Raw genomic sequence first — 26,893 nt, 5'->3', positions numbered from 1 at the left:
AAGCTTGTCACCATCCAGGAGAGAGCAGATTATTTGATTGGTACCTTATCCATCACTTTCAACATTCAATCCTTCCACCACTGGCACACCGTTTTGTGTACCTACCGTTTTGATGAAAATGATTGAGAGTTTTTGATGAGGTAGCAGGAGGATTGAAAATGAAAATGAAAATGAAAATCGCTTATTGTCACGAGTAGGCTTCAATGAAGTTACTGTGAAAAGCCCCTAGTCGCCACATTCCGGCGCCTGTCCAGGAAGGCTGGTACAGGAATCGAACCGTGCTGCTGGCCTGCTTGGTCTGCTTTAAAAGCCAGTGATTTAGCTCAGTGAGCTAAACCAGCCCCTTTAAGAAGCCTAATGGGAATGATGTGGTGGTGTACATGGTTTACCAAAAGATGTTTAATAAAGTGCTATATAGCGGGCATGACAGCAAAGCAATGGCATAAAAGTGGCAGCATGAATATGTTTTTGGCTCAGTGACAATAAACAGAGTAGTGCTGAATTAAGTAATTTGGGCATTCTGAATTCTCCCTCCGTATACCCGAACAGGCGCCGGAATGTGATGACCAGGAGCTTTTCACAGTAACTTAATTGCAGTGTTAATGTAAGTCTACCTGTGACACTAAAGATGGTTGCTTTTCACACTGGAGGAATGTATATAGCGAGGTTCCCAGTGAGCAATATTAGGACCACTGCTTTTCTTGATCTATCTTGAAGACACTGACACAGAGCCCAATTTCAAAATATGCACATGGTTCAAAACTTGAAAGTATTGTGAACAGTGAGGAGGATACTGAGGGTATAGACAGGCTGGTAGAATGGAGGGCATGAAGCAGATGAAATTTAACACAATGTGAAATTATTCATTTTGGTAGGGGGAATCAGAAGAGGCAAAAGGAAGAGTGCAATTCCAAAGAAGGTATATGAGCAGAGGGCCCTGGGAGTATGTGTGCACAAATTACCGAAGGTTGTAGAGCAGGTTGAGAAAGCAGGTATAATGGTTCCAGTGATCCGGAACTTCAGTTATGAAGATAGATCGGATTATGGGGAGAAGACAGGGGAATGGTACAAAGCAAATTGCTCATTAGAGAACTTGCGCAAACATGATGGCCTCCTTCTGCACTGTAACAATTCTGTGATTACACATACTGGATTCTGGATGTCATAAATAGAAGCCAAATAGAGTCCAAAAACAAGGAGGGTGTGATGAATCATAACCAACCACTTGGTTTGGCCTGATGTGTAATATCAACATGTAACAACACTTTAGAAAGGATTGGAGGGAACTAAAGTGGCGTGGAAAAGATTTATGAAAATGGTTCCTGGAATGACCAACTTTAGTTGATAGATTGAAAAGTTGGGATTTTTCTCCTCAAGAGGAGATTTGTAAAGATGTTCAAAATCATGAAGGTCTGGACAGAATATAGTAGATAGAGAGAAACTGCTTCATTGGTGGAACTGGCGAGAACTAGAGGACACTGATTTAAGGTGAATGGTAAAGGAACCAAAGGCAACATAAAGAATGTTGTTTTGCCCAATAAGTGCATAGGATCTGGAATGAAGTGCCTGAGATTGTGGTGAAGGCAAATTCAATCATGGCTTTCAAGAGAAAATTGGATAATTATCGGAACAGAAAACCTTTGCAGGTCTCCTGCAGATATCCAGGGCAAGACAACAGGCCTAATTACTTATTTTGTGCTGTAACCATTGTGCGTTAATATCAACATGAACTGCAGCAACTCACCAAAGCTCCTTCAACAGCAACTTCCAAACACGAGACCTTTACCATCTATCAGAACAAATGCAGATGACTGGGATTGCTACCATCTCCAAGCTCTCCTCCAAGTCACATACCCTCCTGATTTGGAACTATAATCACAATTCCTTCACTCCCTTCCGAATAGCACTGCAGGTGTAGCTACACCACACAGCTGCAGGGGCTCAAGAAAGCAGCTCCTTGCCAACTCATGATGGCAATTAGAGGTCAACAATAAATGCTGGCTTTTCCAGTAACATTCACATGTCAAGAATGAATACAAACCTGCCTTTTTGAACACACTTTTAGCCATCTGTCCCTCTACATGTCAAGAATGAATACAAACCTGCCTTTTTGAACACACTTTTAGCCATCTGTCCCTCTATCGTCATATCTGGTTCGGTGTTAAAAGTTGCTTTATCCTGCTGTTGTTTCCACTGGCGGGTGACAGCAGAACTAGGGGACATAGCCTCAAAATAAGGGGAAGTAGATTTAGGACTGAGTTTAGGAGGAACTTCTTCACCCAAAGGGTTGTGAATCTATGGAATTCCTTGCCCAGTGAAGCAGTTCAGGCTCCTTCATTACATGTTTTTAAGGTAAAGATAGATAGTTTTTTGAAGAATAAAGGGATTAAGGGTTATGGTGTTCGGGCCGGAAAGTGGAGCTGAGTCCACAAAAGATCAGCCATGATCTAATTGAATGGCGGAGCAGGCTCGAGGGGCCAGATGGCCTACTCCTGCTCCTAGTTCTTATGTTCTTCTTATGTTCTTATGAAGCACCTTCAAATGAAAGTTTCTTTATGTTGCAGCAGCTATCTAAATGCAAGCAGTTGATTGTGCTAATACTAGTGTTTATGGTTTCACTAGATAGCAGTCACCCAATTTCAAAGAAGTCCCAACATACAGCAATGGCTATGGCTGACAGACATGGGTGGAGAAAAAAGGTTGAAGTTAAATATATTCGGGATCCATTTACTTAATGAAATTCTAATGGTGGTCATTCATTGATCCACCAAAGAAGAGGTCAATTTGTGCAGTTCTCTTAGTTGGGGAGAAATCAAGTGCCTTTCTGTAGTTGAATTAGTGGAAACTGCCATGCTCACCTTGCAATCTCACAACTATCGGAATCTTCAAATCCAAGTCCTCCACAGCCAGAATTATACCTTTAGCAATTACATCGCAGCGCATGATGCCACCAAATATATTTACCAGAATAGCAAGAACCTAGAGAAAGAAGGGTCCTTTTAAAGTAATAATGAAAGTGCCTGGGTGAAGAGCAAAATCATTCAGAGTTAAATCAAATGTACTTACTTATCTGCTCTTCAGCAATTATTATTTTATACACCAAGTGTTAGCAACACGTACAAAGAATATTGCTAATTTATGCTCGCAGCACTAAGCTTTATCTACTTATATAGCAGGGGTGGCCAAGCTTTCTGAACCGCATTCAATATTCTTCAGCAAGAGCCACAGACATAGACAATCTTAACAGGCACATTTTTATTATTATTGCAAACACTTATGTCAGCAAATATATTGAATAAAAATGTAAGTACAAATAGTGCAAAAAGTATATGTATGCAAGAACTAAAGTATTTATCACCCATCTTCCGTAGCTTGTCATCTTGCATTGCAGCATTCCTTTCCCAGCTCAGCTTTAATCCCTGAAGCAAACTCCAGCTTCCTCCTTCACTGCTTGCAAATTTGCATACAGTGAAGAGACTATGGTGCCCTGATTCTGCTGCCAGACCTCCCACTGTTTTCAGCAAAGAAACGCACTGTGTTTAGGTCGCAGCGAGGGTTTTGCATGTGCTTATTAAATGGTTAATTGATTATTGAACAAACAACACAGGAAAGGATCCCAGGTGTGGTCACAAACAGCATGTGGTCACCAATCAAGTCGCTACATTCACATTAGATTAGGAAGCTTCATTAATTGTCCATCCATCCCTCCAACTCTGTTCATTGTGCTGCCATCTCCAATGTTGCCACACAGCACAAGTCTGCTCCACCCCCTTGTCATTGAGCTGGACTTTATGTGGAAAGGAAGTGCATGTTTGGCTATCCCTGTAATATGGCATATCTGGAATATGGTCATGCACTCCTCAGGAGGGCAAAACTTTGCACTGGGAGCAGAAAGTAATAAAAAAAATACCCCTATAAAATTAGTCTAAAACAGAAGTGAATAGGACCTGATTGGGCTTGTCTAACATTCAATTAGAAGTTACAAAATTTCAAGCTGCAAATATTACTATTATTCATTACATTAAGCATATGGACAAGTATATCAAGTCATTTTCAGCGATAGTTAACATATTTTGCCTGATCAACTGAATGTTTCCAGCATTTTGTTTTAACTTCGGATATAAAGCACCTGCAATATGTTGCTCATTTTGTTTAATACAAAATCTGAATTATCAGTCCAGTAACACACTGATAGATTTATTACCCCTAACTCTGGGCATAACTGTCGCTGCAGATTAACTACCCATTGTAGGAACTGATTTTTATTTCAATTAAAAAAGTAAACACAGCGTGGCTTCTATAATGGGCAGACAATCCGTAATGGCAGGTATGTACCAAGGGAAGTCGAAGATTTAACCCCATTGTGTTATCGTCAAACCAGCCTCTTTCCATAGAAAGCAGAACAAAAGATGTGTGGTCCGAAGCAAACAAAATCATCCTGTGCCCTTCATAACCTAGGGCAGTTCTTCATAGTTTTACGTAGAATGTACAGCACAGAAACTGGCCATTCAGTCCAAATGGTCTGTGCTCGTGTTTCTGCATCACATCACTCACCCTATTAATATCCTTCTATTCCTTTCTCCCTCAGGGGTTTACTTAGCTTCCCTTACTCAATGCCTCAATGTCATTCGCCTCAATTACTCCTTGTGGCAGCAAGTCCCACATTCTAACTACTCTTTGGATAAAGAGGTTTCTCTCAAATTGCTTTGTTGGATTTTCGTGACTATCTTATGTTTATGGCCCATGGCTTTGGTCTTTTTCGATGTCTTCTCTATGTCTACTCTATCAAGCCACTTCAGAATATTAAAGATCTCTATCAATCCTCTCTGTTCTAGGGAAAACTCAAACAGATTCAAACTTCTTCAAGGAAACTTAATTTAGATTTGTTTTCTCTTTAAAAACAAAGAGTAAACGAGTGGCTTGGCTATTTTATTGAGTGGGGTACCACTGACTAACCTTCTTCTAAAACATGTACTACTGTTCATATCAAGTACAAAACTTCAAATCCAACTAGCAGTGTGAGAAGCATCAACTTAAATGACAGATTATTTTCACAAAATCGGGACCAGAAATAGTTCTAATGAGACTCGGTTCAGTAGGTATATTTACTGTTACTTCTTATCCTAACAACACCATTAATCTGATGATAAATGCGTAATGTAAAATATTGGGAAGTTCGATATGCTAAATTCTGAAAAGGGATGCACAAAGGGCACCAAATTCACCTCCGTTACTGCTGAGAATTTCCATTTTCCTCAATGTTTGCCGAACAAGGGTGGCAGGCCAGAAAGCAAGTTGGATTGCATTGTCAGGTGAACAAGAATTGTAAAAATACTGTAATTACATCTTTCAATCCTGTTCTTAATTCTATCCAGCAGGTACGCAAGATAATTTAAATGGAGAGTTGCACACTGAATAAAAATAATCAAAGGAGGATCTTAAAGGTAAGGTAGTGAAATAACGTAATATTTTCTTCAAGGTAAAAAAATAATTAATGTTACAGGAAGAGACAGGAAAACCTCGTAATTGCAAACAATAAAAATAAAACAAATGAAATATTAGCAGAATGCAGTCTACTCCTAGTCAGCTGAATCATATTTGAATTAACATGTATAAGAACAAAGTTGGATTTAAATAAGTAAAGGCCTTTTTGAGGGTGATTTTTGCCCACTAACCTAAAATAAATGGTGAGCCTGGAGGTGGCGAATTTGGTGGTCACCTCCAGAAAGATTGTCGGCAAGTGCAGACTAAATCGCCATTTCATTGCGACATCAGGGTCCCAAGCCCATGAGAAAATCTTGCCCAATTTGTCAAAACAAGACCAAACTTCCAGAGCTGAAACTCTCATCTATTACTTTGTTACTTCTATACTCCATAGAAACATAGAAAATAGAAGTAGGCCATTCAGCCTTTTGCGCCTTCTCCATCACCATCATTCTATATGATCATGACAGATCCTCTATCTTAACGCCCCCCCCCCTCCAATTTGACACCTTTAGAACATAGAACATTATAGCGCAGTACGGTGTTGCACGTTTTACTATGGGCGTAAAACGCGTTTATTGGAGTGTATTAACACGCCTCCGAGTTCGACGTGTGCTTAACACTACTAGGCTCTGTTGTATGTAATTATTTAGCTCTGGAGTCGCCAGTTGCCGTATAGGCAACGTCACAAGTATTCCAAGGTCAAGTTCAAAGTAATAAAGACGATACACCGATTAGTAAAGTTCAAACGATCAATATTTATTATACAGTTATAATAAATACTCATGCACACACTAAGAGACTAAGCTATAACTAAACTTAAGTGAACAGAATACTTATCTAACAGGAACAGGCAAGGTCAGAGAACGAGGCCTTCGTCCTGGTCTTGTACTGCAGCCTTCAGCAAGCGTTCTGGTACTTTGGGGTCTAGTGGGCTTGGATCGCGTAGCGAGCGTTGAACTTACGGTTTCGGCGGCTGGTGCTCAACGGCTGGAGTCAGGATGCAAGATGTCAGTCAGAGCCGGAGCACGAGTTTAACAGACCGGGCTCTGTGGGGAATTTGCTTTTATACCCCTCTCTAATGTCCTTGCCCCCTTCTAGGCGGGCTCTACCTTTCGGTACCGATTGGAACGTTTCCAAACAGCTACCTTCGAAATCCTCCAATGCGGGGGCTTCCCTCGATGTTGGGGGGTGGTTTCGATATTCTTTACTCTGGTGCCATCCTGTCTGCTCCACCAATTAAGTGCTACATTGAGATGGAAATGTTGCCATTGTGTGTGCCTGGATCTGGGCTGCCTCATCAGAATGTTAAGCGCTTTGCCATTAACACCTTTGGCTTGGAGATCTGCACCTGGCCAGAAAACTGGTTTGCTGCTTGCAAAATGCTAATTAGTTGAGAGCAGGCTGTCTGTTCTCACTAAACAGGCTTTCCCTGCTGTCTTCCATTTTAGTTTGGCTCAGTGTCCATTTTGCGTAGCCAGCATGGCTACATTCCCTCCTTGTGATCCTCACAATCATACTATTGTGAAGGATCACCTATGTACTTTGCCTTCCTTGTGTTCTGACCTCTTGCCAGTTCCTGTTCTACTCTATTCTTAAACTATGGGAAGAAGAGAAAAAAATTTTAACTAACATTTCTACTTGGCCCTATGTCAAAGGGACATGCATTACTACAACTGGGAACCTCTATCTATCACTATTAACTTTAACCTTAACTTAACATTTCATCACTCTAAAATCTTAACCATTCACACCACAACATCACACTTCCCAACTCGGCAGTCGAGTATGGAACAATATAATACATGGCTGAATTTTTATTTACAGAGTGTTGTAATCAGTGAGGGGTTGAGGGGTTTGGTGGAATCCGAAGATGGGGGATTGAACTCTATAGATGGGTGAGGTGCTGGAACGAGAGGCTCTCCTCTTCCATTTCCTCAACCTGAGGGTCTGCACTAGTATGATGAGGATCGCGATCACCAACAGTGATTCGATTATATAGGACATGGAGTACCACGTCATGAATTTAGTACACCAGGTCTGAACCTCGCTGATCAGAGCTGAGCACTGGGGGTTTGCTGTAATTGAAGCATTTACGGTGGGGGTTGTGGGGGAAACGTGTCTTGTTTCCACACATATACATATGACATTAAACAGTAATAAGTGGGCTTCCATCATTTTGCTGTTCTTCTTCTTTCTCTTCCTTCTTCCTCCGGTATTGACAATCCTGGCTTCGACCTCTGTCTCGTCCTTTGAAACCTTTGGGATCAAGCACAGTATCTGTCAATACACAGTTTAAGACCTTTACTTGTTAGTGCATCTGTCTTTCAAAACCCAATTGACCCTTTAAAATGACTGGATAAGTCACACCCTGTGACTCCCCTCATTTTTTTTTTTCAAAAAGCGAATTTAAAGACCAGCATACACCTAACAATCCTTCCTTCTGCGGGCCGTCTCGCAGGCTTTGCTGATTTACCATCCGAATGTTCCCGGATGTAAATAGCATGTGGGATGGAGGCCGAAGGGCTACCTAACGTAAAATGAAAACAAACTTTGAAACAAACATCCGAATGAGTTGCGTATGGGCCGCGACGGGTACGAGTTGGATGGGATCCCCGGGTAGGGCGTGCTGTGCCATACCCGAGCTTGGCTGACCAAGGGTTGGTTCTCAGACAGGGCGGGTCCTCAGTGCCGTTTGTCCACTGCCTGAGTAACCTGGAAAAAACGGGTACGAATGTGTTTACCATGACTTGCAGCCTCTATTTCGCCGAATAGAGGGGCACCTAAAAAAACCAAGGGAGCCAAGATGCTCCAACTGAGGACATCACTGAAGTTCTCAGAGATATCTGCGGACAAGCTATTTGGCGTGTGGCCTTACAACTTTGGAAAAGATCTCCAATCAAACCGAAGTTCTCAAAAGTTTCGGCAGACAAGCTAACGTGTATGTGAGGTGGTCACAATCTTTTCAGCTGAAAAGAAGATGTCCATCCTCCAGCTGAACAATGTACAATCCTGAGACAAACAAACATAAAACGAAGACAAACATACGTGCAGGTTCCATCAGAAAGGACATCGTTTCCCTCAAACGATTCCTATCTTACATCATCTGGACACCTCACTTTGATTCTGCCTCTGTGAACAGGGTCACAAAGGGGTTGCCGTGTCGGGAGTCAGACACCGTGTCGTCCTGCTCTCCCGGATCCCACACCCTTGTGTGGATCAGGCATGAAACTTTGGAATTGTGTGACCGGGGGTCACTTTCATCATTGCGGACAAGCCTGTAGGAATTGTCCCTGTGCCATTGTGTAGTGTCGAGTGTGTTGTCGGGGTAGTCGGGGTCGGGTGGTGGTTCTGGATATTTGAGGTAGGTGACTTCCATGGGGTCACTGGAGTCGGGGTCGTAGTTGGTGCAGTGTGGGCTGTATGGCTGTGTGCTGTCGCTGTCTTCAGAGTCAGTGTCAGTCCTGCTGTCTCTGCTGTGGCAGCTTGTGGGCGTGTCGGGGCGTGGTCTGTCGTGGTCTGTGGGCGGAGTCGTGGGCGAGTCCGTGGATGAACTGGTCTGTGAGGGGGATGGTGGAAAAGTGTTTCTGGTGGGCGGGGTGAAGTGTTCTGCTGCATCCAGTAGGACATGGTGAGCATGGTTGGCCTGTGTTCCATATGCCTTTAACTGGTTTATATGGAACCACGCGGTCTTCCCATTAGGATACTTTATTCTGTAAACGGAGGGGCTAATTTTGTCCGAAATTGAGTAGGGACCGGAATATTTTGGAGCCAAAAAACTGCTGGGGTTATAAACAGATAACATTACCTGTTGCCCAACCTGGAATTCTGTGGTGTGGACGGTCTTATTGAAACAGGCAGTACGTTGCTGTCGGCGTTTCCCTAGCTGGACTGCGGCTGCGATCTGTGCAGACCTCACAGTCTCAACTAGATCTTTAACTGCCTTTTCATGTGTGAGGGCCGTCACTTCGGGGCTTGTCATGTCCAGTCCTAAAAGGAATTCTGTACCTTTCATAGGGCGTCCGGTCATGAGTGTATGTGGTGTGTATCCTGTAGATGTGGAGACAGTGTTCCTTATGAACATAAGTGCAAATGGGAGCACTGAATCCCATGTGGAATTATTCTCTTGAACCATTTTCCTGAGGGTCGTTTTTAGGGTCCGATTCATGCGCTCCACAATCCCGCTGGACTGTGGATGATACGCAATATGGAAGTTTTGTTTGATACCGAATATTGTCAGGACGTTCCTCATGACCCGTCCTGTAAAGTGAGATCCCTGGTCCGAATCGATACTTCGGGGTAAACCCCATCTCGTGAAGATGTGGTGGGTCAGGATCTTTGCAGCTGTCTTAGCTGTGTTTGTTCGTGAGGGAAATGCCTCTACCCATTTGGTAAAGGTGTCGATGACCACCAGAACGTATTTATAGCCATTCCTACAAGGGGGCAATGGACCTATAAAATCGATCTGGAGGTTTGTCCAAGGGCCGTTAACTGGGCGAGTATGCCGAAGCTGTGCTTTCTTAGAATACCGCTCCGGGTTATTCTGTGCACAAATAAGGCAATTCTCTATGTAATGTGTGACATCAGTCCTGAGATTAGGCCACCAACAGAGTTGCCTGAGGTGCCTCGTTGTTGCATCAATTCCCTGATGCCCGTGTCCGTCATGGAACAAGGCAATCATCTGATTCCTGTCCTGCTGCGGGACCACATAAAGTTGGTCCTTAATGATCACACCCTCATGTGTGGTCAGTGTGTGTTTAAAGTGTTCGTACGCAGGCACAAAGTTTCCCTTGAAAACCTCCCTGAGGTCTCCGTCCTGTTTCTGTGCTGCCACGAGATCTTTAACCTCTGTTTGTGAGACTTGTACTGCGCTCACAGGGGCGCTAGCTGGTGCGCTAGCTGGGGGGGTCCATAAGTGTCCTCTCCTGGAACCGGCCTTAGCCAATGCGTCGGCTTTTACATTCCCAGGGGGTGATGACCTATGGTGGCTGCGAACCTTTATTATGCCGAAGGTCCTGTCCTTCGCTTTCTCTAGGATATGCTGGAGTAAGGGGGCTGATGGAAGGGGTTTTCCGTCTGCGGAGACAAAACCTCGTGTCCTCCACAGGGGCAGAAAATCTGTTAGGCTATTGCAGACATATAAGCTGTCTGAATATATGTCTGCTGGGCTGGGGAAAGAATCGGGGTGGTCCACTATATACACTATGGCTGCTAGCTCTGCTGCCTGCGCGCCTAAGTGACCTGGTAACTTAAGAGCTATCTCTTCGAGAGCGCGCCCCTGCGCGTCCTCTACATAGATGCCGCATCCTGTGATACGCTCACCATTTAAAACTGTGGAGGAACCGTCTACATAAATCCTCAAGGGTCCACACGTGTCTGTGGGCTGGGGGCTTTGTTTTGGGTTCCCTATCTTCCTGGGGGGTGTTTTTGCTAAAAAGGGTCCTGTGTTATGCAGGGGAGCTACAATTTCACAGTCATGGGGCTGTCCGGGGTATTGGAGGTTGTCTGCTAAGTATGTGTGTGTGCGTGTCCGTTTTACTGTAATGTCCCGTCCTTGTAAAAGTAGGGTCCACCTAGCTGCCCTAATCTGGCTAACTGAACCGTCCTTCAGTCGACCGTCTAGTAGTAGCTGTGTGGGTGTGTGTTCGGTTAGAATGGTGATGGGGTTTAGTCCGGTTATGTATGAAAAATACTGTACTGCCCAGAAGACAGCAAGGAGGTGCCTCTCACAGGCAGAGAATCCTTGTTCTACCGGGTCTAACAGTCGGGAGGCATAAGCCACTGGTCTTAGCTGCTCGTGCCGTTCCTGAAGCAACACGGCCGAGAGGGTCAGATCTGTGCTAGCTACCTCGATTGCGTACGGGGAAAGTTGGTCGGGGACTAGCAGCGCGGGTGCTGCACTAAGGGCTCGTTTTAACTCTTCCACAGCGCCTGTATGCTGCGGAAGCCATTCCCAGGGGGCTCCTTTCTTAAGGAGGTCTGAAAGTGGGGCGGCTTTTGTCGCGAATCCGTCTATGTGGTTCCGACAATAGCCAACCAGTCCTAAAAACGACCGGAGGGCTGAAACATTCTGGGGAAGGGGCAATTTGACAATCGAATCAATTCTTTTGAATTCGATCTCGCGTTTGCCGTGCGTGATGACTGATCCCAAATACATCACTTTACTTTCCAATATTTGGGCCTTTTTCGGGTTAACTTTACAGCCAATTTCAGTCAAGAGTTCCAGGAGTTCGGCCAGAAGCGAAATGTGCTCTGCCTTTGTGTCTGTCTGCAGTAGTAGGTCGTCTACATACTGTACCAGACATTTGGGTCGGGAAAATTTTTCTAATCCACTTGCCAGCTGTCGGTGGAAAATGGAGGGTGAATTGTGGAATCCTTGTGGGAGGCATGTCCACGTGTACTGCTGATTTTTAAAAGTGAATGCGAATTTGTATTGGCACGCTTTTACCAATGGTATGGACCAGAATCCGTTACTGATATCCAATACCGTGAAGTACTTGGCGTTGAGACCCTGCTTGAGCATGGTCTCGGGACTAGTAGCTACCGTTGGGGCTACTGCGGGGGTTACTTTGTTGAGTTCCCGATAATCGATGGTCAGACGCCATGATCCATCGGGCTTCCTCACTGGCCAAATAGGGGCATTGTTGGTGGAGGCTACCGTTCTCAGTACACCTTGGTCCAACAAGCTACCTATAACCTTTTCTATTTCCACCTCTGCCTCGAGGGGAAATCTATATTGCTTTTGCGGTCGGGGGTCCTGTCCGGTAACATGAACTTGTCCAGTCATTCTGCCACAGTCATGACGGTGACTTGCAAATGCTGTCCTGTGTTTGTTTAGTAGGGCCTTAATTTGTCGGTCGGTGTGGAGTGTAGTCAGGTCGAATGAGTACTCTCCCACTGCGCTAATCCGATTAGCGTAGTCTCCTACTGTGAGGGTGGCTGGTGCTCTATCTGATCTAGCCATTCGCCAGACACACTGGTTCACTGGGTCGAACGACAAGCTGTGTGTGTTCATAAAATCAATCCCTAGGATGTGTTCTGCTGTCCTGGGAAGGTTTACTAGAACTACGGGGTGCCTTGTGCTAATGTTCCCTAGCTGAATTGCTATGGGTGCTGTAATGTGCCCCTGCTGCGAGTGTCCGGTGAACCCGCTAAGTGTAATGGTGGAGGTGGTCGGCCACGTGTCTGAGTGTGCCGTGATCGTGGAGTTAATGGTGGTGCGGGATCCTCCTGTGTCCCACAGTAACTCTATGGGCTTCCCTTTGATTTTCGCTGTGACTACGGGCCTCCCTGATGAGTCCCATAGTGTGTCACAGACCCAAGTGGGGGAGCCCGAACACCGTCAGTTCGTCTCGTCCACATTGGTGGGTCCTGACTGTACTGCTACATTGTGGATGGGTTTTGCCTTACTGCGGTTCAGAGTGCCTGTCTGCTGGCCTCTCTGAGATCGCTGGGGTGCATTGCACTCTTTAGCCCAATGCCCTAACTGTCCACAGTTATAGCATTCCTGTCCTTTCTGCTGAGGGCTGTTCTTGCCTTCATTTACCCATGCGGGCTTCTGGTGCTCTCTGACTGCTTGAATATCTGCAGCAGCCTGAGCCTCTTCTGGGGATCTAACTTTGCCTTTTGCCTGAAGCGATTGCTCCCAAGCGCGGGACAATCTTTTCAGGACCCATTTTTCGTTATGGGCCTCTTCTGAGGGGTCATAGCTATTGCAAGCGCTCTGTCCTGCTTCTGTTGCGTGTGAGATAATTGTGCGCGTCCACTTAACCATGTTTTCGCGGGTTAAATGCGCTCTATCTAACTGTCCGAAAACTGCGCTGAAATGAATCCACAGCCTTCCTGCGAATGCTGTGGGGTGTTCGGATCTTTTCTGCCTGCATTTATTCAATCCTTCTACGGGGTCACCTCTATTGTACCCGATGGCATCTAAAATGGCGGTGTGCATCTCCTCTAGGCTGCCTCCTGCCACGTTCTGTGGGTCGGGGAGGGCTGCTACTACACTCTGGTCTAAGCTCAGCACGGTGAGCTTAACCTGCTCTCTCTCATCCAGGCCGTACATGGTAGCCTGCTGTTTTACTTTAGCGAAAAACTGGTGGGGGTCTGCGGTGGGGAGGAACGGAGTGATCTTTTCACAAGCGTCCCTTAGCTGGGTTACTGTTAAAGGGGTGGTGTAGGTTATGTCTGGGGCGCCTTCTGATTCGGCTTTTCTCTGCGTGGTTACAGGATTCATGGGTGCGGTTATGGTCTGAGCTGTGGGGGGTTGGGGTGCCTGTCGTTTCTGCTGAGCTGCGGGCGCACATGTTCCCTGAACATAACGCTGCGCTGTCTCACTTAATTCCTGCCAATCTGGGGCGTTTTCTCCATCTAACTGGGCTCCAAAGGTGCTTTGGAAGCCATTCTGCACCGAAAGCAGAGATTGCAATTCCGCAATCTGTTTCCTGCATTTCGCGTGGTCAACTGTGCTTTGTCTTTGTTCGGTCGTTGCAGCATGGAGTGCTCTCAAAGCTGCTTTGAGATCAGAACATTGCCTCTGCAATGCCTCCACCTGCTTTTCCGATTCCTGTCTTATCAGAACGGCACGTTGCACGTCCTGATAGGCTTTCTCATACTGGGTCTGGGAACTGTTCAGATGAGCTAGACAAGACTGGTGAGCCCTTTTGGCATCATCCACCTCTCTATCCTTCTCTGCCAACTTCCCTTTGAGATCCAGATTCTCCTTCTCGATGTCCCTGACATCGACCTTACTCATCCTATTCCTCTCTTCTAAATCTGTCCGGAGCGTCCTGATGACCTCCTCTGCGCCTCGCAACTGTGCCAAACAGGACACAATCGCCATCGGCTTGCGTGCTTTACCTAGATTCTTTTTGTGTATTTGAGAGAGGTTCTCCCACCAAGTATGACCTATACTCCCGGGACCTGTCTCCTCATTTGCACAAAACTCTTTCCAAAGGGGCCATCCCTTTCCTTGTAAATATTTGCGGAGTTCCAGCTCCCACGTGGGACACTGGCCTACCCTGCTACTGTTGCTGGTCGCTGCGACCACAAACTTTGCTGGATCCATCAGACGCTCCATTGCCTGCATGGCCATTTCCTCTGACTCTCTTTGTATAATTTGGAACAGGGGGTTGCTGGGGTGGTGTTTCAAGAAACGGGTACGGCTTACGCTATGTTCCGTTCAAAAACTGCCGAAAGTTTGTCGCAACAAAATGCTTTCAGTTTTACCTTACAGCCCTGTTAGTACGCATGCACTAAACACACTTCCGAATTTCGCTTATTATTTTGAACACCTTGAATACTTGTGATCTCTTTCTTTCTCTGCAATTTGGAGTTCTAATTCAAATTTCAGGGTCCTGGACGGTGTGGGGTTTCCACTTACAACCAGGTCCCGCCAGGAAGTCGCCACTAAATGTTGCACTAAACACAGTTCCTCAACGTCACAAGTATTCCAAGGTCAAGTTCAAAGTAATAAAGACGATACACCGATTAGTAAAGTTCAAACGATCAATATTTATTATACAGTTATAATAAATACTCATGCACACACTAAGAGACTAAGCTATAACTAAACTTAAGTGAACAGAATACTTATCTAACAGGAACAGGCAAGGTCAGAGAACGAGGCCTTCGTCCTGGTCTTGTACTGCAGCCTTCAGCAAGCGTTCTGGTACTTTGGGGTCTAGTGGGCTTGGATCGCGTAGCGAGCGTTGAACTTACGGTTTCGGCGGCTGGTGCTCAACGGCTGGAGTCAGGATGCAAGATGTCAGTCAGAGCCGGAGCACGAGTTTAACAGACCGGGCTCTGTGGGGAATTTGCTTTTATACCCCTCTCTAATGTCCTTGCCCCCTTCTAGGCGGGCTCTACCTTTCGGTACCGATTGGAACGTTTCCAAACGGCTACCTTCGAAATCCTCCAATGCGGGGGCTTCCCTCGATGTTGGGGGGTGGTTTCGATATTCTTTACTCTGGTGCCATCCTGTCTGCTCCACCAATTAAGTGCTACATTGGGATGGAAATGTTGCCATTGTGTGTGCCTGGATCTGGGCTGCCTCATCAGAATGTTAAGCGCTTTGCCATTAACACCTTTGGCTTGGAGATCTGCACCTGGCCAGAAAACTGGTTTGCTGCTTGCAAAATGCTAATTAGTTGAGAGCAGGCTGTCTGTTCTCACTAAACAGGCTTTCCCTGCTGTCTTCCATTTTAGTTTGGCTCAGTGTCCATTTTGCGTGGCCAGCATGGCTACAACGGGCCCTTCGGCCCTCGATGTTACGCCGACCCGTGAAACCATCTGAAGCCTATCTGACCTACACTATTCCATTTTCATCCATATGTCTATTCAGTGACCACTTAAATGCCCTTAAAGTTGGCGAGTCTACTACTGTTGCAGGCAGGGCATTCCACACCCCTACTACTCTCTGAGTAAAGAAACTGCCTCTGACATCTGTCCTATATCTACCACCCCTCAATTTCAAGCTATGTCCCCTCGTGTTGGTCATCACATCCGAGGAAAAAGACTCACTGTCCACCCTATCTAACCCTTTGACTATCTTATATGTCTCTATTAAGTCACCTCTCAGCCTTCTCCTCTCTAACGAAAACAACCTCAAGTCCCTGAGCCTTTCCTCGTAAGACCTTCCCTCCATACCAGGCAACATCCTAGTAAATCTCCTCTTAACCCTTTCCAAAGATTCCACATCTTTCCTATAATGTGGTGACCAGAACCGCACGCAGTACTCCAGGTGCGGCCGCACCAGAGTTTTGTACAGCTGCAGCATGACCTCGTGGCTCCGAAACTCAATCCCCCTACTGATAAAGGCTAGCACACCATATGCCTTCTTAACAGCCCTATTAAACTGGGTGGCAACTTTCAGGGATTTATGTACCTGGATGCCGAGATCTCTCTGTCCATCTACACTACCAAGAATCTTGCCATCAGACCAGTACTCTGCATTCCTGTTACTCCTTCCAAAGTGAACCACCTCACACCTTTCCGCATTAAACTCCATCTGCCACCTCTCAGCCCAGCTCTGCAGCTTATCTATGTCCCTCTGTAACCTATAACATCCTTCAGCATTATCCACAACTCCACCGACCTTTGTGTCATCTGCAAATTTACTAACCCATCCTTCTACACCCTCTTCCAGGTCATTTATAAAAATGACAAACAGCAGTGGCCCCAAAACAGGTCCCTGCGGTACACCACTAGTAACTGAACTCCAGGATGAACATTTGCCATTAACCACCACCCTCTGTCTTCTTTCAGCTAGCCAATTACTGATCCAAACCGCTAAATCACCTTCAATCCTATACTTCCGTATTTTCTGCAATAGCCTACCGTGGGGAACCTTATCAAACGCCTTACTGAAATCCATATACACCTGGAGTCTAGGGGCGGAATTTTCCTCTCCTTCCATGGTGGAGGGCAGCTCATCAGTAGCAGGATCTACTGGTCCTGCTATTGTCAATGAGGTTTCCCGTTTCCCGTTGAATGCACCCATCACCGCCACACCATCTGCAGTGGTGGTGCGGCGTCAGCGGACTATAAGGTCCCACTAGCTTGAATGGCCAGAAAATTCCATGCTAGAAATCAATTTTCTTCTTAATTATGTGTCATAGCCTCCACAGCCTTCTGCGGTAGAGAATTCCACAGGTTCACCATTCTTTGAGTGAAGAACTTTCTCCTGATCTTAATCATAAATGGCCTACCCTGTATCCTGAGATTGTGTCCCCTTGTTCTAAACCCCCCCCCCCCCCCCACCCACAGGAAACAACATCCCTGCATCCAGCTTTTCCAGGCCTGTCATAACTTTATATGTTCCAATGAGACCCTTTCTCATTCTTCTAAATTCAGTGAATATAGGCCCAATTGACCCAATATCTCCTCATATGATAATCTTGCCATCCCAGAAATCAGTCTAGTGAACCTTTGCTGCACTTCTATGGCAAGTATGTCCTTTCTTAGATAAGGAGACCAAAACTATACACAATACTGTAGGTGTGTGATAGAAATTGACTTGCTATAATAATGAGAGTAAGGGGAGATGATAGAGGTTTAATTGAGAACTCATTAGGAATAATTAACCATATTCATATTAAACATTATTTCAGTGCAACAAATAGCTGGGAACCCACTAAGGGTTAATCCAGATAATACTCTCTAATTTCTTTCTTAAGATGTCACATTTTGCAAGCTGCTTGAGACTGCGAGGTCATTGATGTCAACTAGCGAAAAGGCCCCATTGTATGGTTTAAAAAAAAGCTGGGCGGCTGCCCGGGATGGAAAAATTCATTCCGGAATCACTCTATGTTTCTGAAACCTATGTCTTTGCTGCTTGCTTTTGCTAATCACCATCTTTCTTTTGTTTAAATGACTTAGTTATTTTCTACTGTGTATTATGATTTGAAGAATTACCACAATCTGTAATCGAATGAAAACACAACCACTGTATTCACTAAAGACAATCAGTTTGACTGGCTTGCTGCAGGGCTAGACGGAACTCTCTAAACGTTGTCTTGAAAATAAGCTTACCAGTGGCACAGCTGACAAATAAAGTTCAAGTGGACTTTGCCAAAAAGCAGACCTGACCTATGGTATTTGGAAGCTGAGAAGGGATAACAGATATCCAGGGTTCCCAATAGACACAGAGAACCATCAGTGTGATTTTTAACAAGGCCCTTTAAAGCTGCAGTACGACACCTTTGCTCTTGTTCGCAAGTCATCGTGATGAAGGCCAACATAGGTGTGGTTTTTACCAAGGTCCTTTAAAGCTGTAGTACTTTTTGGTTAGCACAACCGCCCCACGGCGCTGAGGTCCCAGGTTCGATCCCGGCTCTGGGTCACTGTCCGTGTGGAGTTTGCACATTCTCCCCGTGTCTGTGTGAGTTTCGCCCCCACAACCCAAAAATGTGCAGAGTAGGTGGATTGGCCACGCTAAATTGCCCCTTAATTGGAAAAAATAATTGGGTAATCTAAATTTTTTTTTAAAAAGCTGTAGTACTTTGCTCTTGTACGCAAGTCCTCTTGTGACGAAGGCCAACATACCACTGCCTTCCCAACTGCTTGCTGTACCTGCATGTTTTCAGTGACTAGAGTACAAGGACACCCAGATGATTTTGTACATGAATATTTCTGAATCTATCAACATTTAAATAATATTCTGCCATTCTGTTTCTCCGTCTGAAGTGAATAACTTCACATTTAACCGCATTATACTGCATCTGCCATGTATTTGCCCACTCACTGAACTTCTCTAAATCAACTTGATGCCTCTTAACATCCTCCTCACCACTCGCATTTCCACCAAGTTTCCTGTCATCATCAAACTTGGAAATATTACATTTGGTTCCCTCATCCAAATCATTGATGTATACAGCATGATAGCACAGTAGTTAGCACAGTTGATGCATAGCGGCAAGGTCCCATATTTTATTCCTGCTTGGGTCACTGTCTGTGGGTTTCCTCTGGGTGCTCCGACTTCCTCCCACAAGTCCCGAAAGAAGTGCTTGTTCGGTGAATTGGGCATTCTGAATTCTCCCTCTGTGTGCCCAAACAGGCGCCGGAGTTTGTTGACTGGGAGATTTTCACAGTAACTTAATTTCACACTAATAAAGATTATTATTGTGAAAAGCTGAGGCCCAAGCACGGATTCCTGCGGGACCCCACTAGTCACCACCTGTCACTTCAAAAAAGACACATTTAATCCTACTCTCTGTTTCCTGTCTGCTAGCCAATTCAAAAGACAGGCCAGCACATCACACTCAATCCAATGTGCTTTAATTTTGCACACTAACCTCTGAGGTGGGATTTTATCAAAAGCTTTCTAAAAATCCAAATACACCACATCCACTGTTTCACCCTTACCTATTCTATTAGTTACATCCTCAAAGAAGTCCAGTAGCTTTGTCAAACATGGTTTCCCTGTCATCAATCTATGTTGACTTTGTTTATTTTTTTTTAATTTAGAGCACCAAATTAAGGGCACTTTAGCGTAGCCAATCACCTAACCTGCACATCTTTGGGTTGTGGGGGTGAAACCCATGCAGACATGGGGAGAATGGGCAAACTCCACACAGACAGTGACCCAGGCTAATCACTGTGCCACCTGTCGCCCTTTGTTGACTTTGTTTAATCCTGTTGATATTTTCTAAGCATCTGTTATCATGTCCTTTATAATACTCTAGCATTTCCGTACTACTGATGTTAGGCTAACCAGTTTGTAATTCCCCCGTTTTGGGCATGTCTGAAGCTAAAGGTGTTCTGGCAGGGTTTGCGAATGTAATGTCTGAGGTTCTGGGGGTGAAGATGGGCGGAGTCCAGAGGTAATATTCTGGATGTCAGAAGACCCAGGAGTCCAGGGGGTGAGTGAGGCCGATGTTTTGGCCTTTGCCTCCCCAATAGCCAGGAGACAGATCCTGCTTGGATGGAAGGACTCGGAGCCACTGAATGCAGAGGTGTGGGTGGGTGACCTGGCAAAATTCCTGAGGCTTGAGAAGGTCAGGTTCATCCTGAGGGACTCCGTTGAGGAGTTTGCTCGGTGATGGAAGCCGTTCCTTGACTTCTTTAAGGAGGATTGAGGGGTCAGCAAAGCGGGGGCTAAGGGAGTTAAAATGAGAACGGCAGGATGGGAGATGGTGGGGAGTGGGGGCGGGTGGGCAGTGTGTGTTGATTATTTATAATGTTGTATGATTTTTATTCTGCTTTGGTTTGTTTTTATGCAAATGCCTGAACAAAACATTTTTTTAAACCCTGCCACAAACACCTTTTAAAACTGGGCCGGAAAGCGATCTGGCCCCTGGGCTTTCTCCGACTTAATTCCCCCCATACAATCTATCACCTCCCTCAGCCCCAATGGCTACTCCAACGGCTGCCTCGTCTCTTCCTACAACTCGGGGAACGCCGAATTGTCTAAAAACCGTGCCATATCCCCTTCCTCGCCACCCGGCTTGGCCCTATAAACTTCTCATAGTAACTCCTGAATACCTTGTTTATTCTCCCCAGCTCCGACACTACCTCCCCATTCTCTGTCTGCACCCTTAGAATTTCCTGCGGCACCGCCTGCTTCCACCAATATGCGGCTCACCTTCTCTCCGTACTCGTAATGCATCCCCCTTGCCCTCCGTAGCTGCCCCACCTCCTTACCGGTCATTAGCCTATCAAACTGACCCGCAACCTCTTCCTCTCGACCAACAGCTCCTGGGTGGTGGCCCTCAAGTATCTCCTGGCCACCTCAGCTATCACGTCCAACAGCGTCCTTGTTCCTCCCTCCTCCTCCTACCCCTGTGAGCCTTGAACAAGATAATTGTCCCTCGATCCACCGCCTTCAAAACCTCCCAGAATGTGGCCTCTGACGCTCCCTATTCTGATTAAGCTCCACATAATTCCCAATCCTGTACCAGCCTCCCCGGACAGGCACTGGAATGTGGCGACTAGGGGCTTTTCACAGTAACTTCATTGAAGCCTACTCGTGACAATAAGCGATTTTCATTTCATTTTTCATTTCAATCACCAGCCTCACCTTTTCGCAAAACCCCTTACTCGCAAAGAGACAAGAGTCTAGCTTCCATCCGGACTCTGCACCTGCCCCAGGCTAAGCCTCACCTCCAGCCAATGCGGCGCATGATCCAAAATCACAATTCCCGCACATTCTGCCCCCATCACCACCGCCCAATTCACCACAAAGAAATCAGTTCGAGAGTACACTTTATTCATGTGCGAGAAGGAGGAGTAGTCTCTCTACCACATCCTCATCCCCCCCAGCCCCGGTTCATGAACCTCCACGGATCAACCATTCCCATCCGTTCCAAAAACTCTCCCAAGTCCTTCATCATCCTCAACCTTTCCACTGACTTGGGGCTTTACCTGTCCACCTTTGACTCAATCACATAATCTCCCCCCATAATCAGTTGATGCGTAAAGTCCGGTATCACTCCCACTAACCCCTTTGCGAACCTTGCGTCGTCCCAATTTCTTTTTAAAATCGCTTATTGTCACAAGTAGGCTTCAATGAAGTTACTGTGAAAAGCCCCTAGTCGCCACATTCCGGCACCTGTTTGGGGAAGCCGATACGAGAATTGAAGCCGGGCTGCTGCCTTATTCTGCATTACAAACCAGCTGTCTAGTCGCATATACGGTGACTAAAGCCACCGGCGTCCCCTCCAGAACCCCACTCGCTGTCACATACCTTTCCCCAGATCCCGCACTTCCCTGGCCCCCACAAATCCTGTCCTCTTGCTCAATAAAACGGCTACCCCCTCAATTTTGAATCAAACCCCAAGTGAAATACTTGCCACACCTATCCCCTTCTCAACCTAACCAGCCCCTTCCCTCGAATACCGACCTAACCAACAATCCCATCCAACAGGCCCCATCATACACACCCCTTATATGAAAAAAAAGCACTGAAATTCACAAATCACCTCTCCCCAAAAAACAAAAAAGGTGCGGGGGTGTGGTCAATCACCCCCCCCCTTACAAACTTAAAACTCCCAAAAAATCTCACCCTCTGGCAACACAAAGTCATAACACCTAACGTTTGAAGACTTATCTCCTCCATCTCACACCAACTCACAGTTCTCCTCCAGTTCATGGTCCCTTATAAAGTAGTTTGCCTCTTCTGGTATCTCAAAGTAGTACTTCCAGCCATCGAATGTAACCCAAAATCGTGCCGGGTACAACACCCCTATATCAATCTTCTGTCGGTACAGCGCAGCGTTGGCCCCGTTGAATCCTGCGCGCTCTTCGCCAGCTCCATGCCAGTGTCAGAATATATCCGGACATGATTCCCCTCCCATTCATAGTCCTGTTTCGCCCTGGCCCACCTCAGAATATTCTCCTTATCCATGAATTTGTGCAACTGCACAATCACTGCCTGTGGCGGCTCCCCCGCTCTCGGCTTCTGCTCAAGGACCTGTGGGCCCGGTCTACCTCTGGGACCTTGTCTAACACCTCTTCCACCAGCTCGCACAGCATCTCTGACATTCACTTTGTGGCGCTCGTTTCTTCCACACCCTCTAGTAGACTCACAATTCGCACGTTCTGCTGCCTGACCTGTTCTCCTGCTCCTCCACCTTCACCTGCATCGACTTGCATAGATCCACCAGCATCCCCACCTCCACTCCAAAGACACAATCCAACAGCTCTGGTCGGACACCATCTTCTCCACCTCATGTATCATCGCCCCTTGCACCTCGAGGCACTTCACCGTCCAGTCCAGCGACCCTCGCAGAGGTGCCACTGCCCCCTCAATTGCCTTCAATCAGTTGCCGTGCATCTCCTTCCTTTGCTGGTGAAATTCTTCGTTGATGAAGGCCATCAACTGCTCCATTGGAAGCTTTCCCATTGACGGTGACCCTTCCCCTTCCGCCATTCTTGAAATTGTTCCGCCAACGGAATCCCAGGAAATTATTTATTACGGCACACATGTACTAAAGATAAAGAAGTTGGAGCAGCAGTGGCTGGTTGACTCTATTTCATAGGTGGTTTAGCACAGGGCTAAATCGCTGGCAGCCCAAGGCAGGCCAGCAGCACGGTTCAATCCCATACCAGCCTCCCCGAACAGGCGCCCGAATGTGGCGACTAGGGGCTTTTCACAGTAACTTCATTTTGAAGCCTACTTGTGACAAGAAGCGATTTTCTTTTTTCTTTCTTTTCTTCATTCCGTCCTTCGCCAGGTCAATGCGACTTTTAAATCCTATTACTGCGGCCTGTATAAATCGGTGCCCTCTCAGACAAGTTGATCATGTCTGAGCTTCTGGATAACCTGCCCATCCCAACTGTTGGGGAAGACAAGAGGTGTGAGTTGGACGTCCAGTTATGCCTAAACAAGATTTTAAAATGTATTGGGCTGATGCAGGCTGGTAAGGCCTCTGCCTGGATGGCTTTCCGATCAAATCTTAGAAGAAATTCTCGGAGCAGCTCACACACTTGTTATTAGAAATGTTTAATGACTCCCTAACCCTCACTTCATTGCCTCCAAACCTTAACCAAGTCTCTATTTCCATGCTCCTTAAGAGAGAAAAGAACCCGACCTAGAGTGGTTCAAAACGACCAATCTCATTTAAAAGCAAAAGTTAAGCTGCTCACTAAGTATCTGGCACACCAGTTGGAGTCTTGCTTTCCAAGTTTAATTTCGGAGGATCAACAAGCTTTGTAAATGGCCATCAATTATCATCCTAAAAATGTCTTTTAAATGTTATCCCCCTCCCCCGTCGCACCCCAGTCAGAGCTGATAATATCTCTCAGCACTGAGAAAGCTTTTGACAGGGTGGAATAGGAATATTTATTTGAGGTTCTCAGGAGATTTGGGTTTGGCCATAAATTTACCTCTTGGATCCGCTTGTTATATAATGCCCCTATGGCCAGCGTTTGCACTGACACTTTATATTCAGATTTGTTCACCTTGAATAGGGGCACTAGGCAGGGCTCTCCACTCTCTCCACTTTTATTCGCCCTGGCAAGAGCCATTATCTATAGCCCTGAGGGCTTCTAGTTAATGGAGAGGTATTAAATCGAAATAGGGTGGTACATCAGGTATTACTTTATGCAGATACAGACGCAACTCCCTCCACTGAAGGCATAATGAAGACACTTAATACTTCGCCATAAGTTAAATCTAGGCAAGAATGAATGTTTTCTGGTTAACCCCCCTGGAAGGCAAGCCTTTAGGTACTTTATCTTTCTGCCTCTCTAGTACAAAGTTTTGTTACTTGGGGTCAGGGTGGCCCATAATTGGGCCTCCACAAATTAAATTATTCAAGTCTAATCAATAATGTAAAAACAGACCAACAGAGATAGAACAACCATCCTCTATCGTTGGTGGGCAGGATTCAATCAATAAAAAAAATAAATTCTTTCAATGCCTCCCGAATTTCCTGCCCAAATCCTTTTTAAGAAGATTAATAAATTGATATCTGCTTTTATTTGCGAGACTAAGAATCCCAGAATCTGCAGCATTCTACTCCAGAGTGATAGACAGACAGGGGGCTTGGCCCTCCCAAACATTTCTTTATGAAAATGAAATAAAATGAAAATCCCTTATTGTCACGAGTAGGCTTCAATGAAGTTACTGTGAAAAGCCCCTAGTCGCCACATTCCGGCGCCTGTCCGGGGAGGCTGGTACGGGAATCGAACCGTGCTGCTGGCCTGCTTGGTCTGCTTTATAAGCCAGCGATTTAGCCTTGTGAGCTAAACCAGCCCCTTATTGGACCGCTAATATCCAAAAATGTTAATGTGGGTCAGTGATCCCGATTCAATCTGTGGCCAAATGGAGCTTGTTCTTGCACTACATCCACTCTCCTTGCCTTAGCTACTGCACCTAGAACATAAGAATTAGGAGCAGGAGTAGGCCATCTGGCCCCTCGAGCCTGCTCTGCCATTCAATGAAATCATGGCTGATCTTTTGTGGACTTAGCTCCACTTTCCAGCCTGAACACCATAACCCTTCATCCCTTTATTCATCAAAACACTATCTATCTTCATCTTAAAAACATTTAATGAATGAACCTATATTGCTTCACTGAGCAAGGAATTCCATAGATTTACAACCCTTTGGGTGAAGAAGTTCCTCCTAAACTCAGTCCTAAATCTACTTCCCCTTATTTTGAGGCTATGCCCCTTAGTTCTGCTTTCACCTGCCAGTGGAAACAACCTGCCCGCATCTATCCTATCTATTCCCTTCATAATTTTATATGCTTCTATAAGATGCCCCCTCATCCTTCTAAATTCCAACGAGTACAGTCCCAGTCTACTCAACCTCTCCTCGTAATCCAACCCCTTCAGCTCTGGGATTAACCTACTGAATCTCCTCTGCACACCCACCAGTGCCAGTACATCCTTTCTCAAGTAAGGAGACCAAAACTGAACACAATACTCCAGGTGTGGCCTCACTAACACCTTATACAATTGCAGCATAACCTCCCTAGTCTTAAACTCCATCCCTCTAGCAATGAAGGACAACATTCCATTCGCCTTCTTAATCACCTGTTGCACCTGTAAACCAACTTTTTGCGACTCATGCACTAGCACACCCAGGTCTCTCTGCAGAGCAGCTTGCTTTAATATTTTATTATTTAAATAATAATCCTGTTTCCTGTTATTCCTACCAAAATGGATAACCTCACATTTGTCAACATTGTATTCCATCTGCCAGACCCTAGCCCATTCACTTAACCTATCCAAATCCCTCTGCAGACTTCCAGTATCCTCTGCACTTTTCACTTTACCACTCATCTTAGTGTCATCTGCAAACTTGGACACATTGCACTTGGTCCCCAACTCCAAATCATCTATGTAAATTGTGAACAATTGTGGGCCCAACACTGATCCCTGAGGGACACCACTAGCTACTGATTGCCAGCCAGAGAAACACCCATTAATCCCCACTCTTTGCTTTCTATTAATTAACCAATCCTCTATCCATGCTACAACTTTACCCTTAATGCCATGCATCTTCATCTCATACAGCAACCTTTTGTGTGGCACCTTGTCAAAGGCTTTCTGGAAATCCAGATACACCACATCCAATGGCTCCCCATTATCTACCGCACTGGTAATGTCCTCAAATAATTCCACTAAATTAGTTAGGCACGACCTGCCCTTTATGAACCCATGCTGCGTCTGTCCAATGGAACAATTTCTATCCAGATGCCTTGCTATTTCTTCCTTGATGATAGATTCCAGTATCTTCCCTACTACCGAAGTTAAGCTCACTGGCCTATAATTACCCGCTCTCTGCCTACCTCCTTTTTTAAACAGTGGTGTCACGTTTGCTAATTTCCAATCCACCGGCACCACCCCAGAGTCTAGTGAATTTTGGTAAATTATCACTAGTGCATCTGCAATTTCCCTCGCCATCTCTTTTAGCACTCCATCAGGGCCAGGAGACTTGTCTACCTTTAGCCCCATTAGCTTGCCCATCACTACCTCCTTAGTGATAACAATCCTCTCAAGGTCCTCACCTGTCATTGCCTCATTTCTATCAGTCACTGGCATGTTATTTGTGTCTTCCACTGTGAAGACCGACCCAAAAAACCTGTTCAGTTCCTCAGCCATTTCCTCATCTCCCATTATTAAAACTCCCTTCTCAACCTCTAAAGGACCAATATTTACCTTAGCCACTACTTTTTGTTTTATATATTTGTAGAAACTTTTACTATCTATTTTTATATTCTGAGCAAGTTTACTCTCATAATCTATCTTACTCTTCTTTATAACTTTTTTAGTAGCTTTCTGTTGCCCCCTAAAGATTTCGGGTTTGGTACGTTTCGGCGTGGCCAGTTCGGCGTGGCCGATTCGGCGTGGCCAGTTCGGCGTGGCGAGTTCGGCGTGGCCAGTTCGGCGTGGCCGATTCGGCGTGGCCAGTTCGGCGTAGCCGATTCGACGGAGGAATTTTTCGGCGGAGGGACGTTTCGGC

At 45.7% G+C, this 26,893-nt stretch overlaps 1 protein-coding gene across 1 annotated transcript in view; it reads right to left on the bottom strand.

Annotated features, from left to right (window-relative positions):
• LOC119969267 (succinate--CoA ligase [ADP-forming] subunit beta, mitochondrial-like) overlaps positions 1 to 26,893 on the bottom strand; it is a 218,651-nt gene that overhangs the window by 7,051 nt on the left and 184,707 nt on the right. Inside the window, 1 exon segment of the mRNA XM_038802641.1 lies at positions 2,859 to 2,979. Within this exon segment, the coding sequence (XP_038658569.1) occupies positions 2,859 to 2,979 (121 nt within the window).

The sequence above is a fragment of the Scyliorhinus canicula genome, chromosome 7 (genome assembly GCF_902713615.1).
Source record: "Scyliorhinus canicula chromosome 7, sScyCan1.1, whole genome shotgun sequence".
Classification (NCBI taxonomy): Eukaryota; Metazoa; Chordata; class Chondrichthyes; order Carcharhiniformes; family Scyliorhinidae; genus Scyliorhinus; species Scyliorhinus canicula.
Note: the sequence above shows the minus strand (reverse complement) of the source record. Positions and strands in the feature narration are given on the sequence as shown.